Genomic DNA, 18,061 nt, shown 5'->3' on the forward strand with positions numbered 1-18,061 from the left:
AGCTGAAGCAAGCAGGGTTGAGTGACTTGCCCAGGGTCACAAAGTTACTAAGTGTCTGAGGCCACACTTGAACTCAGAAAGATGAGTCTTCCTGACTCCAGGCCTAGTGCTGTATCCACTGTGCCACATGACAGGTGTCCAAAAATGGAACGAGCTTCCTAGAGGAGAAGAGATGGTAGGTTCCCATTCCTTGGAGGTGTTTATGCATAGGCTGGCTGGATGATCACTGGCTTTCTTTCCTGTATGGATTGGACTTGTTGGCTGCTGAGGTCCCTTCCAACTTTCAAGTTGTGTGTTTCTGTAATTAAACTTTTTTAGAAAATGCAATTTGGGTCCTATTTCTGAACAGGAACTTAGGGAAGTTTCTTCTCTCAGAATCTTGGTCAAGGAGCTGGTTGTCTACACACTCTAAGGCTTTTCCTAGCCTTAAGATTCTATGTTCCTTTTATAGCACTGACATACAGGGGTTAGCTCTGTTTGCATCTGCCATTTGTACATGGAGTCCTTACGTTCATACTAGTAACTTCTGTTGAGGTCATGAATAGGTGGCGACCAGCAGACTGTGGAGGCCTATAAAAACAAACAGACAACCAGTCCAGAGCAGAGCTTTGGCTGTGGACCACCCAGTATGTGGAAAGCTTCCTACCTGACTGCATTTCTGATTCTTTTGAGCATGAATAGGTGCGTGTGTGTGTGTGTGTGTGTGTGTGTGTGTGTGTGTGTGTGTGTGTGACAGTGAAAAGGGCACAATTAACAGGAATTCTAAAAAGTTCCCTTCCTTATCAAAAGGCATAATGTCTGCCTATCATCTTGAAAAGCCAGTAGCTATCTCTGGTCTTGTGATGCTACTAAGAGGTAATATTTCTCTTTTTTAAGAAAAAAATAAATTTTTATTGCTATCACATAAATTTCACCCAGTCTCCCTTCCTTTCTCTCTTCCCAGAAAGCAAGCTCATATAACAAGGAATAGTTTTGAAAGAAAAAAAAGAAGAGAAAAAATGAACAAAACTGATAAATACATTAAAAAATCTGAAAACATGCCACGTTCCACTTCTGCATCCAAGTGGGAGAAAGTACCTTCTGATCTCTCTCTCTTCTCTGAGGTTGTGCTTGCTTTTTGTAAAGTCACGGTATTCCTTATTTGTCGTTTAATAATTGTTCTTTCTCTTTACACCATTGTAGTCATGGTCCATTGTTTCCCTGATTTCACTTATTTTGTATCAGTTCATGTAAATCTTCCCATGCTTCTCTATAGTCATCCTATTCATATTGCTTACAGCAGAGCAATATTCCAATTAGATTCATATGTCGCTATTGGTTTAGCCACTCCCAAATCCATGAACATCTACTTTGTATTCCAGATTGGGCTTTTTTGTGCTAAAGGCATTCTTTTTCTAATCTGCCTTCCAATTCTGGCTTCCCAAAATACTGCCCTCTGCCTTGCCATGAAAGATTGTTACTTAGAATACAAGGTTTATAAGCTTTTGAAGGAGTTTAACAAGATGATCTTCCAGTTCTAAATCTATGCGTTTGTGGCTTTATTTGTGAGGAAACTGAGGAATAGTTGGTTGAAATGTCTTTCTTTTCATTACATCATGTTGTTAAATTAGCGGGAAAATCAGAACTAGAAGTGAATTTCTTTACGGCCAATGCCATATACATATACTCTTGCTACACTATGTTGCCTCTTGGTCACAAAACCCTTTTTATCCCAGACTTACTTCCCTCCCAGTTTGTGCTCAGAATAATAAGCCTGTTTTATTATTGGCTAAAGTGAAATCTAATTATAAATCTGCTGCAAAAGATACTCACTGGAACCTTGCTTTCACACCACTTAATATAGAAGGTAATTTGGGATTAAGTTGGCCCTTCTTGGACCCCATCCAAGGCAGGGGTGGGGGTGAGATTGAATTTCTTATATAATGGAGAATTTCTGATGCCACCACAGCATAGGTCCACAAGATTCTGTTCACTCTGGGAGATATGAATACAGTGCTCACAGCTAGGGTTCACACGTAACCACAGGCTAATGTTTAATGTTGGTAGCAGGGCAACAGTAAAGGGCTGGGCACAAAACTGAGGGGAGTAGGTGGGTGTCATTCTAAAAGAGGATATAGGGGTTATCCCCAAATCTTCAGCTTAATCAAAAATAGAGAGAGCCCTACATGAGAGGGCCTCAGTGCTACCAATTAGTCTGATCCAGTAGAAATCAGCTGAAAGAGAAGAGAGTGGAAAGTCCTGGGTTCAAATTCTGCCTCCGACTTTTACTAGCAGGGATAGTGGAGAGACTGCAGAATTTGAGGTCAGAAGACCTGGGTTTGAATAATACCTTTAAAAATTTTTAATAAGAAATTGCCACATAAGTTTTCCAAAGCCGTATGATCTACATTGTCTCCCTCTCTTCTTCTCTACCCCCTCCTGGAGGTGACAAACAATTCAATCTGGTTTATACATGTAAATAATATCTTTTTTAAAAAGCCTTATCTTTTGTTTTAGTATCAGTTCTAAGACAGAAGAGCAGTAAGGGCTAGGCAATTGGGGTTAAGTGACTTGCCCAAGGTCCTACACACATAGCTAGGAAGTGTCTGAGGCCATATTTGAACGCAGGTGCTCTCATCTCCAGGCTTGGCACTCTCTCCACTGTGCCAACTAGCTATCCCTGAATAATACTTTTGAAATTACTTGTGTGACCCTGGGTAAGCCAGTTTCCCCTTCTATGAAATACGGGATTTAGACAAGATGGTCTTGGAGGTCTCTTGTAGCTCCACAATGTTTCAGGTCTCTCTGAAGTTTCCAGAAACAGCAGGAGAGGGTTTCTAAAAGAGTCCTGGATCTGCCATTTATATTTGCCCTGGACAAATCAGCTGCTTTCTTCAGCCTCAGTTCCTTTATCTTTGATATGGGGATAATTACATTTGGTCCATCCTCCTTGCATGGTGGTTGTTTAGCAAAATCTTTTGGAAACATGACAGTGCAAGAGAAATTGGTTGTTTCTGTTGACATTAAGAAAGAGTAAGAATGGGCCCAGTATTCTTTGCTGACCTCAGTTGGCTTTACTTAGGTTTATGTCAATGGAAGGTTAAAGCAAGAAGCTAGAAGTATAGAATGTTACTTCTAGATTTGCCCTTAAACATCTTTCTCTCCCCATCTGTCTCAGGAAACTGAGGCTTAGATGTGGAAGTAGCCTTCTGACCCTCATTGTTTTTCCATTGTGCCTCACTGACAGCCATTCCTAAACCTAGGCCATCTGGGCAGAGGCAGAGTGGTCATCAGGTGCAAACTTGGCTCTCCCTATGAGCTCTGGGTGACCAAAAAGGGAGCTTGTCTCCCTGTAGATCTTTTGGGGCTTATCTGACTTATCACTTCCCCTCCCTCAGCCTCAGTTTCCTCTTCTATAAAGCCATGTGTTGGATTCATAGGGTTCCTTCTCCCTCAAGATCTAGGATCCTATGTGTGACTTTGATGGCCAAGTCACTTTACCTCCTGAGCCTCAGTTTCCTTCTCTGTAAAATGAAAGGTTATACTCCAGATCCTCTAATATCCCTTCTATCATAGATCTATGATCTTATAAGTAATGATAATGGTAAAAATCTTATCTCTGTATATTCTTAGGATTTAGAGGGCACATTCCCTCTTAATTAGCTAGTGGAAATATTATTTGCCCTATTTTTCAGAAGAAGAAATGGATACAAAAACTACAGTGACTTGCTCAGGAACACACACACACACACACACACACACACGCATGCACATGCATGCATCCCACAGTAGTAAGGCTTATTGAAAGCCAGTTATATATTCATGCCAGTAGTTTTATGCCTGGGTTTATTGCCCAATTTTCGCTTCAAAAAAAATCTTATTTGCAGAGATTCCATTAGAAAGCTTTGCTTTTCCTAAGTGTTAAATGCTTGTTCATCTTTGAGATGGCAAAGACATATTTTAAAATGCTAATTATTTTGAGAGAGAAAGAAAGGGTGAGGACAGCCCAGTTGACAACTGTTTGGTCAATTCCCTGAAATGAGTCAGTGTCGCCTCTGTTCCTTGGCATGCTTCCATGGCTCAGCCTGCCCCTTTGATGTCCATTGCCATTCTGGAGCGGAGCATCCTAATGGGCCAAGACATTGAATTTCCTTCTCCCTGTTGGCTATGGGCCTCTTAGGTCAGGGCTGGTCTAGGCATGGTGATTTGGTGGGGCCTGGAATGTTAGCAAGAGCTAGCCCTGCTGTCTCCATGGCATAGCAGAAGAGAACATTTTGCTTTGGAGACCTGGCGAGTAACCACACAAAACAGTGGTCATTTCACTTCCCATCAGACCACAAAAGAAACTTTCATGCTGCAAATCAGTCCCTGGTTTGTCTCATATTTGTGGGTTCAGCCATGCGAACACTAGTAAGCTGGAGGGTCAGTAAATAGATGGTGGTTGGTGTTCTCCGAAGAACAGAAAGGCAGGGCCCAGGTGATTATCAGAGGACGAATTTTTAATAGACCATCCATTCAGCAAGATTTTATTAAGTACCTACTATGTGGCAGATCCCATGATCAGTGCTAGGGACATAAAGACAAAAGGAAACAGCCTCTGTCCTCAATGACCTTATTGACTTTGGTGGAAAATAACACGTACCCAGACAGGTAAAGAAGAAATTTTGTTGTTGTTTTTCAGTTTTATCTAACTAACTCTGTGGTTCCTTTTTTATCTTTATCTTCTGTCTTAGAATCAATGCTAAGTATTGGTTCCAAGGCAGAAAGGCTAGGTAATTGGAGTTAAGTGACGTGCCCAGGGTCACAAAGCTAAGAAGTGTCTGAGGTCAAATTTGAACTCAGGCCCTCCTATCTCCAGGCCTGGCTCTCTGTCCACTGAGCTGCCCCACATTTGGCATTTTCTTGGAAAAGATACTGGAGTGGTTTGCCATTTCCTTCTCCAGCTCATGTTACAGATAAGGAAATGGAGGCCAATAGGGTAAACTGACTTACCCAGGCTTGTATAGCTAGTAAGTGTCTCAAGGCTAGATTTGAACTCAGGAAGACTTGTCTTCTTGACTCCAGGCCCAGTACTCTAATCACTGTGCAACCTAGCTGCTCAAATAAGACACACATGCAGTGTAGATACAAATAAATTTTGGGAGTGGGGAAGTAATTAGCAACTGGGGAGTTCAGGATAGTCTTCTTCTTTTTTTAATTTATTTAAACCCTTACCTTCTGTCTTGGAGTCAATATTGTGTATTGGCTCCAAGGCAGAAGAGTGGTAAAGGCTAGGCAATGGGGTCAAGTGACTTGCCCAGGGTCACACAGCTGAAAAGTGTCTGAGGTCATATTTGAATACAGGACCTCCCATCTCTAGGCCTGGATCTTACTGCACTGAGCTACCCAGCTGCCCCCAGGATAGTCTTCTTATAGGAAGTGATAGTTGAGATGAACCTTCTAGGGATCTGGGGAATTCTAAGATGAGGAGGTCAAGTCCAGGCATGAATAAAGCCTATGCAAGAGTATGGAGATGGGAGATAGAGTTTTGTGGACATGGAATAACAAGTAGACTAGTTAGACTGAATCTCAAGGCTATGGGAAAGAGGATAACTTGCAGAAAACCTGGAAATATAGCCTAGGGCCATCTTGTGAAGGGCTCTAAATGCCAAAGAAGAGTTTGATTTTAGAAGCAAGAGGGAGCCTCTGAAGCTTCTTGAGCTAGGGAGTGAGTGACATGGTAAGACCTAGGCTCATAAATGATCACTTTGGGAGTGTGATGCAGGAGAAAGAGAACTGGACTTGAGACCCCATAGGCTTAAGGTTTTTCCTTCCAATGACCAGATATTTCTTTAATGCATTTTCCTAGACACAAAATGACAATTCCTTTAGGGTGGGGAGTTTTTGCATCTTTAGCCTCAGCAAGGTAGGCATGGTAGCTGTTTACCAAACATGTGTTGAACTGAAGCTCTTCTCACCTCTGCCTGGGCAGATCCACTTTGGAGGACTAAAGAAGCTCTAATGTCCTTTCCAGCCTTTGAAAAAGAAACTGGCCATAGCTTGGATTAACCACACGATAGTTTTCAAGGGGAATATCACCTTTTGGAATGAGCTGACCTCTGTTTTCCTCAGTGATTCCCACAATAGCCCCTGGAGGAGGATAGTCCAAGCAAGATTCTCCCCGTTTTACAGCTGAGGCGACCAATGATGCGACAGAGACAGACAGACAGACAGACAGACAGACAGACAAGAGACAGAGTCAGAGACAAAGACAGGGCAAGGAGAGAGAGAGGTGAAACAGCTTGTTTGGAATCACACAGCTCGGCTCTCTCTCCTATACCATACAACCTACACCCTGAAAGCATGTTGGTAAAATGCCACCCCAACATTTCCCATTATCAGCGAAGAAAAGGATACTACGACAGCAACTTAATAGTTTCTCTCTTGTGGAAAGGAGAGCAGTGGAATTAGAGATGCTGGACTTTGTTTATTGAAACGAAAGGTCTCATTCAGCCAAGCAAAGGTGTTAAGTTGGCGAACTGTATTTAATTCATTTGAAATAATCTCATGCTAAAGAAACCAGAAGAACGAAAGGGCACTATTTCCAGTCCACCAGCACAAGAATGTGAGGACGGAGGGCTGAGGGATAGAGTAGGGTGACTGACACTTTCATCTTCATTCAGCAATATTGATCAAAAGAGCAGGTGGCCACCATGCTGCCTTCCCCTTCGATGTATAGCTTCTAAATTGGATTTTGGCAAATGCTTTTGTGGCTCTTTTAATTGCAGAAATTGGAGTAATGTTTTACTGTTAAAGCTCAGGATCCTAGACCTAGAGCAGGAAGGAACTTTAGAGGTCATCGAATCCAGGGTCTCTCCTTTGACAGCAGAGGAAACTGAGGTCCATGGAAGGGCACAGATTTTCTTGGAGTCACACAGTAGATCATATACTGGGAGCTGGAAGGATCCCCAGAGGTCTTTTTGGCCTCCCCTCCTTTTTATGGATGGGGAAACTGATGGGCAGTGAAATGATTTGACCAAGTCATTCATTTTGTGACAGAAGCAGTATTTGGATCCAGATCCTCCAGTTGCAAATCCAGCACACCATCTATTCTATCATACTAAAGGATAGCAAATGTATTTATTTACCCATTAGGCCTTGAGTTCTGCACCAGTGTAAAAAGATGGAATGCTCTTGACTGATTCTCTTTGGTTTCAGAAACAGGTTTCCTCTCTTGTTTTCCAAGTGCCTGGAATGTCTAGACCTGTACAGAAAGGCACATTTTTTTGTTTTTCTCGTATGAATCCCAGAGTGCTTTTTATTTTCTTTATTTTTCCATTTTTGTTTTTATTTGTATTTTCTTTTTACAACATGGCTAATGTGACTTCACATATATAATCTATATCAAATTGCTTACCTTCTCAAGGAAGCAGAGAGGAGAGAATGATAGAGAATTTGGAACTCAAAATATTTTTTAAATGTTTAAAAAAATTTTACATGTAGTGGGAAAAAATGAAGTGAAATGGAAAAAAAATAATTCCAGAGTGTTGGGTTGGAAATGACCTTCAAGACCATCTAGTTTAATCAGAGCCATAACTATGGATTTTGTGCCTGGGGCAATGGGTGAGAGTGGAGGGGGGTGGCTGGGGGAGGTCGAGCTCTCATGTTTTGGCCATTTAATTGAAGGATTCTTTCTCAGGACATCAAGAAATTGCTATGCTGCTGAAGATCTGATTACTGCTGAGTAGGGGAGGAGGGCAAGGGACCAAGGTGGGAGGAGGCTGCTGGGAGGATGCATGTTCACTCTGGGATGGGTTCTATCAGTATTGTCTTCTAAATTCTGGCTTCCTCTGACAAAGCTCCCTTTATGCCACCCCAGTAACAACTATGAGTCTTACCCTCCCCAACCCAGTAACAGCTCTGAGTCTTACTCCTACTCTTATTTTTCAGAGGAGGAAACTGAGACCAAATAGAAATTTCTTGCCCAAGGCCACACATCTCTAAGGGGCAGAGCAAACCCAGGCCAGAAAATTGTGGTATGTCAGATGTAGGAAAAGGTACCTTATTGGTTACTTAATGTAGACTCTTCATTTTACAGATGGGAAAACTAAGGCCCCAGGGGGTGGGGGTGGGCGGGAGGGGGGTGTCTTACCCAAGTTCATGAAGCTAGCTAGAGCTAGAAATGCTGTGGGTTGTGCCATTGCCTTGCCCCACCCAACCTCCCTGGTCTTGGTTTCGCTATCTTTTGAATTGATGTTCAAGGTGGCTCATCTGTAAATGCTTCAGATGAGCTTGCCTTACTGTGGTGACAGCCTCTGGCTTGAAGGGGTTTGCTAGAGGCCCTGTCATGAAGCCTGCCTTCTCCTTTTATTTTAGTTGTTGTAAGAGCAAGAAAGCTCACTGCGTCTGCAGAGACCCCAAAGGAGCCTATCAGAGGCGAGGAACAAAGAAGAGAAGGTAGGCTGGGAATTGGCTTCAAAGTACTTGTGAGACCAACTGACTTGTAAAAAGCCTTTAGAACATTTTTGTTGGAGACTGGAACTCAGTTTCATGAGAGAAGATGGGAAAATGTTTTCACAAAATGCATTTTGTCTCTTTGAAATCAACAGTTCAATTTTTACAGTCCAATATTGGTCTGCTCAGGCAGGATCAAAGCTGTTGACAGTCTGGGGGAAACTTGGTGAGGGTGTCCTGGCATGGGATGGGGTCATGCATGGGGATCCTAGTGGCCTGAGGTTTCGAAACAGCTCAATAGCTGCCTTTGAAAGCCTCAGCTTGTGAGCTTCCTTTCAATTCGGCTCTCATGTCAATAATGGTCTCCATCAGCAGCTTGTGTGTTCCTTTGGGCAAACCACTTCCCCTCTCTGGGCCTCAGTTCCCTCCTCTGTAAAATGAGGATTAGACTAACCAATCTCTAGGGCCCCTTGAAGCCCTAGTGCTAATGCCATTCTGTGAGACCATTATTTCCTTTAAGTGCTTAGGGATGCCAGGAAGTAGCCAAGTACTAAGTCATGCATAGCTTTTGATTGGTGATTGGGACTGTGTGTTGGGAGGGAGGGTGTTGGGTGGGGGCAGCTGAGAGCCTGTCCAAGTGCCAGCCTCTCTTCCCTCCTGAGACAAGCCTGAGCTCCTGGTGTCCCTTGGTCCTTCAGCGAGGCCTGGTGGTTTTGCCCATGTTCTTGATTTTCTTCCTTTTTGGACCTTAAAGCACTTAAAGCAGCAGAGAGCGAGGATTGAAGAGGCAAGAACAGGAATTGTTTAAATGTAACCTCCCTCAGCAAGGAATACGGGCATCTTTTAGCGAAAATAGGCTCTTTCGGCTGATTTCCTTCTCTTGTTTATTCCCTCCCAGAAATCACAGGACCAGCCAAGTTTCCATAGCAACCAATTATTGTCACAAGACTTAGAAATGACACAAAAAGCTTCAGCTACAAGTGAATTGTTCAGAAGAAAATTAACCTGCTGTGTGACCTTGGGCAAGCCACTGCCCCTATCCGAGCCTATTTCCTTCTTTGTCAAAGGAGAGGCTCACACTTAGATAATGCCTAAGATCTCCTCCACTTCTGACTTTGTAGGAAAATCTTGGTTTGGTTGAGATGGGGAGGAAGACTCGTGGCCAGATTTTTGATTTCTGAAATTTTTTTATTGAGTAGGGGAAATGCCAATGGGAAATTGTCATTGCTGGCTAAAACGAGAGTTCAGGAATTACTGTAACTCTTACTTGCTGCTCTTTTTCCAGTTATATACATAAAATGATGGCCTCCCCCACCCCTCATAGCAGTTGGGATGTGTAATAGACTGACTCCTCAACTGTTCCACTACAGAGCAGAGGGACTTATGGGATATGCCACTTCCATTTGCTGCTATAATGCCTGCCCTAGGTACCAAGATCAAACCACAAAATGGAATCCTATGCTTTTTTTTTAATTGGAAAAAGAGTTGGTAGGAAATGACCATGTTGAAGCACAGTTAGAGGGATGAGGTCACAACGTGCCCCTTGGCTCATGCTCTTTTTTGAAACCAGCCGGAAGAGGTCATTCGCTTTCAGGAAACAGAACTGGCAAAATTTGGCTAGAAATTTAGTGGCATTCTTAAACTCAGTTTAGATCAATAGTACTTACTAAAGGCATCATGTCTGCTGTTGTAAGATTTTCACCCCTTCCCTGCCTATACCTGTGTGCTTTGCACACGGCACATACTTTAATGTCCTATTCATCATATTTAATTTTCCTTAAGGGGCTGATTCCTCCTTAGCTATTTGTTGCATATGCAGAAGATGAAGAGCCAGTGGGCCACTAACTAGGTTAGCCTGGAGGATCAAAGGCAGATTTTGTAATCTGACATTTTTAAACCCTTTCCTTCTGTCTTAGAAAGGATACTAAGTATTGGTCCCAAGTAGAAGAGCAGCAAGAGCTAGGCAATGAGGGTTAAGTGACTTGCCCAGGGACACACAGTTAGGAAATGTCTGAACCCAGGTCCTCCAGACTCCAGGTCTGCCTCTCTACCTACGGAGCCACTTCACTGTCCCCTTAATTGACATTCAAGGCCTTCCCCCCCCCCCCCATGATTCCTTTCTTTTTATTCTGTTTTCTGACCAAGCTGGATAGCTCCTCTTACTCTCTGCTGCTTCCATGCATTCACAGGGGCTGCCTACCATGTAGGGAATACATTCCCTTTTTAATTTCTATTGAAATTATTTTTTTTCTCCATGGCCTAGCTCAAGGGTCTCCTTTTCCGTGAAGTCTTCCTATCCCTTCTTCCTATAAAAGTACGCAAAAATAACTATTCAGAGATTTCCAGTATCCAGAGTTTTAGCTCATTTTATTATAGCTAAATGAATTTAAATCCTACTTTTAAGAATGTTTTGATTTTATTGATGATGAATGATTTCTTAATCAGTGCCTTCCCAATGGCTATACTCCCTGCCAATAGAATCTTCCTTTGTAATGTGTATGTATATTTAAGCAAAAGTAACTTTTTAAAAAAAACTTGGCTTTGTCTGAAGACTTTTGCCTTGTTCTGTGTCTGCCTAGAGGCAGGATACCTGTTTCAACCCTGGTCCTCTAAAGTCATGATCGGCCACTGCCTTCATTAGAGTTCTCGAATCTTTTGTTGTTAATTTTCCTTTGCCTTAGTCTTGATTTAATGTAAAGTATCTTCCTGGGGCTGCTTATTTGGTTCTGTGTGTTTCATTTTACATCATTTTGATGCAATTCTTCTCGCATTTCTCTGAGGTCTTCACATTTATCATTTCAATAATCATATTCATTCAATTCCATTCCATACCATTAACATTACAGCATAAGTTCAGAGGTTCTCCAATACATAAATGGGCACCAATTTTCCTTCCGATTGCTTCTGAACTCTCTTTAACAAAGAGGCCTCTAGTGCAGTATAGTCTCTGGTGTCAGCACCAAACGAGAAGATTTTAAGAACAGGGCCCCCGCTAAATCCATGATGTATTGGCCAGCCACACCACTGATACTCCAAATTTCCCCTTCTTAATCTGTGAACCTACAGAGGAAATCCTCAAGACTTTGCCTACCCAAACAATCCCATCCTTTCTAAAGACAGAGAACAGCAGTGTAAGGGACCAACTCATTTCATGCAAGGCCTTTAACTTTGGCCTTCAAGCACAGACTTTGAGCTAATAATAATGCAGGAGCTGCCCTGCTCTTCCCCTTCCTCACCAGTCAGTCAATAAATTGAGCACATAAAATCGGACACCAGTTTTGAAGCTCCTTGTTTGTAGGAGGCCTAAAGGCTGAACATTTTGTTTTTCTGCAACAGTTCTGCAGACTTTAAGCCATTTGGCTCACTAACCCCTTCAAGCTGAAGACAGGGTGCTGAAGAGAACTTTTTTGCACAGGAAGTGAAAAGTGTGAATATCACGCATCTAAGGTTATACAGTTGTTAGGATGGGAGTTTCCACCTCTACCCTCAGTTAATGCAATCCCAGGAGGCAGAGCCACTTCAATTGAGTCATTCAGCAGAGTAACCTAGGTATTAAGACATTTTCCTAACCTTCTCCCAATATGTGGACAAGCCCGCAATTGATTTAAAAGACTCAAAGGACTGTCAGCATTGGATAAAAAATACAAAGGTGAGTTTAGCAGTGAGCTATTCAAGTGGTGGACCATCGTACCGGTAAAAGAATCCAGGTTCAGGCTCCTGAGAGACAATTTGCTCTTGGAGGAAGGAGTCTGTCTGTCTGTCTGTCTGTCTGTCTCTATCACTGTCTCTATTTCTCCCTCCTTCTCCCTTCACCCCCACCCCAACATGATCATGTCACCAGAGAGAACTGACCAGAAACAGATAGATGTCTCAAAGGCAAGAAGTGTGGTCACCCAAGACAGGAGATCCAGAGAGAGACATGCTGAGGACACAGATGGATGCAGAAAGAGAGGCTCCAATGAGAGGAAGTCATTTAACAAAATGGGACTCCTTGCATCAAAAAGGATAGATGCTTAAGAACGAAGAAAAGAGTTGGAGCAACCAGGAATTCTGAGTTTGGACTTCACGTATGTTTTCTACATGTGTACTTCTCTAAATTCCAGGTCTCTTATCCCCCAGACTTTTTCAGTATTTCTAGAAGAGTACACCCCAGGTTTGAGAAGAGCATTTTGTTCCATTTATTGTTATCACCTCAGTAAATCTCTTTGCTAAAAGCTACTCGATTTCTTTCTGGCTCGTGTTAATAGGAAGCACATCGACGAGACCTTTTGAGCTCTATAGAAAGCTCAGCTTCCCAGCATTATCCCAGGAACCCTGAAGAAAGAAGCAGCAACCCCCACCCCTCCTGGGGTCTCCAAACTGTGAGCCTCATTTGGGGAAGTAGCTCTGGAGGGAGTGCTGTTTGCCTGGGGTTTAGAACTGGAGGACCTGAATTGCTAAGCTCATCTTTCACTAGAGTTATGATGGTGGATGAGATAAGAACCTTCTTATTTGTAGCATTCTTAGAGCAGTGAAGTAACTCCCCCTGGATCACATAGCTAGTTGGTGTCAGGGCTGGAGTTTGAACTCTTATTCAGTGAATCAACACATTTGTGCTAAACACTGTGGATACTGAGAAAGGATAAAACAACAGTTCATGTCCTCAGAAAGCTCACACTCTAGTAAAGAAACAATGTAAATGACGAGGTTATAAGTTGGATATAATCATTAACTGACACTTTAAAAGTGCCTACTATGTGTCAAACACTGTTAGGCACTGAAAATCCATATACAATGAATGCAGTAAAAAGGAAGGAGGTATAGCTAGGTGGCTCAGGCCTGGAGAAGTCTTATATTCAGATCTGTCCTCAGACACCTCCTAGAAGTGTGACCCTAGACAAGTCACTTAACTCCTATTGTCTAGCCCTTACCACTCTTCTGTCTTAAAATTGATACTGTCAGAAGTTAAAGGTTTAAAAAAAGGGAAGGGGAAGGGAACAGGCATTTATTAAATGTCTACTATGTGCCAGGCACTAGGCTAAGCATTTTATACCTAATTTCTCATTTGATCCTCACAATAACCCTGTGAGGTAGATGCTGCTTTTTTAAAAACAGATTTTACATATTTTTATTAAAACATTTATTAAAACAGCTTTTACATATTTTTAAATGAAGAAATTGAAGCCGGCAGAGTTTAAGTGGCTTGCTCAGGGTTAGTCTCCCTGACTGCAGGCCCAACACTATCTCCACTGTGCCATTTAATCCCTCCTCTCAAGGAGCTTAGATTCTCATGGAGAAACCCATACTGGTATGTCTATATATACGTTCAAATGCACCTATACCTATGCTACTAATAATATGATTTGGGGCTGAATTAATAACGGCAGTTAACAGAAAAAAGGGAAAACCATACTGGAAGTGGTTATCAGAAAGATTTCATGTAAAAGGCGATGCCTTTATTAAAGCTGGGTGTTTCGTGTTGTGGTAGGTATCCATGAGGGCCCTACTCTTGAAGAATAAGAATTCTAGTCAGGGAGACAAATGATAATTGAATTCAAAGTGAAGGAAGATTGTGGGCTAAGGCTGAGCAGTGAAGACTTCCTGGAAAAGATGATTCCTGAGTCTTGGGCAGGGCCCCTGTCTAGAGGCACCATGGGGAGAGCTTGAATTAACTAACCTCAGTTTAACCCTTCTGCCCTCCAATACTGGTAATAACGGCTCATCGAATTCCTTCAATTCAGTATCTTTGGTCTTAATTGAAGCTTTCTTTCCACCCCTCCCTTATCTTTAGTGTATAGATGAGATTGTGAATTATAGTAATGCATTACATGTAAGTAAAAAAAAAATAACAAAAGATGGAAAAAGCAAATCCTTGAGGGATAAATTGCTATCACAGTCTCCATATAGTTGGTTATAGGTATGCAACGCCTTCCTCAGGCATACTTCAGGCAACTGAAGACAAGTATTATGAGCAGCAGGACAGGACACCCTGGACAGATCACAGAAAAGGCAGATGACAGAAGAAATCAATAAGCACAGTAATCTGAGGCCATTTTGTGTAGGGGCAAGTAGCCACCCACAATGCCTTGCCAACTCCTGATTCATCACTGTATCATGAAGAAATCTGGTATTAGTGATAATAATCCATGTTTAAGTTGCACTTTTCTTACAACCTTGGGAGGCAGTACTAATATAATACACTGTTTACAGATGAGGAAATAATACCTCTAAGAGGTAAAGTGATGCATCTAGGGCCAAATTGATGAAGTGGAATTTGAACCCAGCTCTCTGGACTCCCAAGTTTAACACACTGTTCATTCCATTTTTCGCCATGACCTTCAAGAAAAGATAAATGATGGCCAGAATGCCCTTTATAAGAAGGCAAGAGAATGTGAGATGCATTTCTGGAATGAAAAATTGTTAACCAAAAACAGTGCTCTTGCTTAAAAGTGGGCCAAGAAGTGGGGAGAGGTTCTTTTCCTCATCTAAAAATCCACTTATGTGGAACAGCTAGAAAAATGAAGTACCACTGAATTTAATAAAGTAGGAATATTCTTCTTAATTCTGTTTACATGGTAAAGTTAATGAACCTACTTTAAAATAAAATAAAAAATTTATACAAAAGCTGCTACTTTTTTTTCTCTTTGGCAGCTCTCCTCTGTGTTAATCAAAGAGACACTCAGTAGCAGGTGAGGGGTTAGAAGACAATATTAATTTCCTCGTTAAAGTTCTGAAGCCCTAGGGAACAGTGGTGGGTTTTAAATTGAGCTCTGGGAGAGAGGATGAGGTCTTGTTTTTAGAGCTAAACTGAAGGCTGGTATGTAAAGTGAAATTTTAAAAGCCATATTACACAGTTTTCTTGGCAATAATATACTCACATTAAACTGGGCTTGGTGCCCTTCAGCCTTTATTTATCCTTTTTGGAAAATGGATCAGAGCCTTGGCTGAAGACCTCTTCTCTGCCTTAACAGTCCTTTGAATGACATAAAGAGGCTTCTTCTCAATTTTTAAGTTTTGGCCACTGCGGTTGGCTTGTGACTGTGTGTCCTGATCACTTGACTTCAATAGGGGATATGAAAGGATGGAGAAGGCACTCCTAGTGTTCTAGGCCTTTTATAACTGAGGCTGCCTCTCCTTATGTGTTCTTCTCTTGCTGATTTCCTGGAGAGCTTGTCTTGGAGCAGAGATTCTTAACCTGAGATACGTAAGACATTCCCCCCTCCTTCAAATGTCGGTGGTTTGATTTCAGGGAGTCCACGAACTTGGGTGGGGGAAAACGACATCTTTATTTTCACCAACCTCTGGATCCTTCAGTTATTGAGGCATATGATTCTGAGAACCATCCATAGGCCTCACCAGGCTGCCAAAGTAGTCCAAGATACCCAAAAAAGGCTAGGAACCCCTGACTTAGAGGTCCACTGGGAAGAAGGGAAAAGTAACCTCCTGGCCAGTGCCAAGACTAACTTGCCAACTAACTCCCATCAAGAGGCTCAAACCAATGGCTCTAGTCACACTGGCTCTCTGGGATAAGAGTACTTGCCAGCCATACTACTTGGCATGCTTCCTTCTTCCCAACCAGCAAGCTGCCTTTAATTCTGTGAACCGTGTTACAGATAGATGCCATTAGCCCTACTGGGACTCAGTAAGAAAGTGGATGGCTCTACAAGGCCAGCTCTACCGCTAGAGAAGCCCATTATGCATGTGCCTTGGAAAGAGTACTTCAATGTCTCTGATATTATTTGAGCCTTGAAACAAACCTGTGTGGTTAAGCAGTGCAGGTACTGTTGTCCCTATCTTACATAAGAGCACACTGAGGCTTTGAAGTGGTTAAGTGGCTTGTCTGGGGTCACAGAGGTGGGAACTTCAGAATTTGAACCCAGGTTCTTAGACTTCATATCCAGAGCTCTTTCCACTATTTCATCCTACTTCTAAGAAGCTATTTCAATGCCAGAGCACTCTGGATCAGCAGTGAAAGGTTTATGAAATATTTTGTTTTCCAAATTCCACTTAGGGAGTGGGTGGCATATCTTAGGGTTCTAGGATCGTAAATTTCTAGCCACCTCATTTTCTAGATTTGATATGACTTCCTGGAGGTGGTGTGTGGTCTAGGGACTGGAAACCAGGGCTTGTTTGATAGAACATTTATTCACATATTTTGCACTTACCATGTGCATATCATACCACTGAGGATACAAAGACAACTCTTACTTTTGAGCTTAAGGGAGGATGGGATGGGGAAATATATACCCAGGTAAGCAAAGAAAATTAATTTGGGGAAGTAGGGCATTGGCAGCTAGGAGGAATGGGGAAAGTCTCTATGAAGGAGGAGGCACCTGAGCTAAGCTCTGAAGGAAGCAGGGATTCAACGAATGGAAAGCAAGGAGGTAGTATATTCCAGTTGTGGGGTACTCTGTGCAAAGGTGTGAGTGCAGGAGCTGCAGTGAGGCATATAGGGATCAGGAAGTAGGCCAATTTGACTAGAAGTGAACTAAATACACAAGAGTAATATGCCTATAAAGATTCAGGCTCTTGGGGCAAGTAGGTGGCTCAGTGGATTGAGAACCAGGCCTAAAGATGGGAGGTCCTGGATTCAAATTTGATCTCAAACACTTCTTAGCAAATCACCTAATACCTAGCCCCTTAACTGCTCTTCTGCCTTGGAACCAATGTACAGTATTGATTCTAAGATGTAAGATGAGGATTAAAAAAGATGCAGGCTATAAAGACAGTAGCCAAGTGGTACAGTGGATGAAGGGGCAGGTCTTGAGTCAGGAAGACAACTTATGCAGGGCTTTAACCAGTGAACAGAGGACTCTGTATTGGATCATAGAGTAACTAAGGAACCACTGACGCTTCTTGAGCAGCTCAGTGGAACGGTCAGATGTCTGCTTCAGAAATATTGATTTCGTAGCCACATGGAAGATGGCTTAGAGACTAGAGACAGAGAGACTAGAGACAGAGAGACTAGAGACAGAGGAAGATTCTCATTATTCTCTGTGTTCTTTCCTCTGCAGTGAGTGTGGTGCTTCTTCTGACACCATCTACTGCTTGATCATATAGTAGAAGTACTTTGAGAGTACTTTTAAAGAATATTTTAGAGTATTTTTAATTACCTGGGAATATCTTTGTGAAAGAGGATATATCTATGAAGGATCTAAGTTGATACCCCACCTTCCCCTTTCTTTGCACTCAGTAGCTCCCTTCCCCAGGCTGCTGCCCATTTCATTGCAGTCCATCAGAGTACTGTTCCCCCTTATTCCCTCTGATCCCCAAATTGGCAATGATTAAGGAAACAAACAGGAGGCACCATAGACGACTTTACCCCAGCAATGGCTCCCAAAGCCCACCCACACTGCAACTGGCTAAGGTTTTCTTCAGTCTTTCCAATCAATGCCTTTCAGTGTTCCTTCACTGGCCCAGTAATTTTCCTTAGGGTCATGCAGGAGACCTGTTCCCTACGCTGGGAATGCCCTTCCCTCCTTTTTCCGGACTCATAGAGGCCCTGCATTCCTTCAAGGCTCAGCTCAAGTGCCACAAATTTTCTTACAACTTTCATTTTTCTCTTAGATTCCCTAGCTCTTATTCACCCACTACTTGATGAATGAACAACTTCACATTGTGTTATAGTAGAAATGCAGTGTGGCCATCAGCATCTAGACCTGAGTACGCA

The 18,061-nt window shown here is 42.4% G+C and overlaps 1 protein-coding gene across 2 annotated transcripts in view; it reads left to right on the plus strand.

Moving 5' to 3' along the window:
- HS6ST2 (heparan sulfate 6-O-sulfotransferase 2) overlaps nt 1-18,061 on the plus strand; it is a 276,995-nt gene that overhangs the window by 41,104 nt on the left and 217,830 nt on the right. The window contains exon 2 of one of the 2 annotated variants that reach the window (XM_007507200.3): nt 8,335-8,415. The exons of the other annotated variant lie outside the window; for it this stretch is intronic. Coding sequence (XP_007507262.1) covers nt 8,335-8,415 — 81 coding nt within the window. The remainder of the gene's footprint in view (nt 1-8,334; nt 8,416-18,061) is intronic. 2 annotated transcript variants of the gene reach the window in all.

The sequence above is a fragment of the Monodelphis domestica genome, chromosome X (genome assembly GCF_027887165.1).
Source record: "Monodelphis domestica isolate mMonDom1 chromosome X, mMonDom1.pri, whole genome shotgun sequence".
Classification (NCBI taxonomy): Eukaryota; Metazoa; Chordata; class Mammalia; order Didelphimorphia; family Didelphidae; genus Monodelphis; species Monodelphis domestica.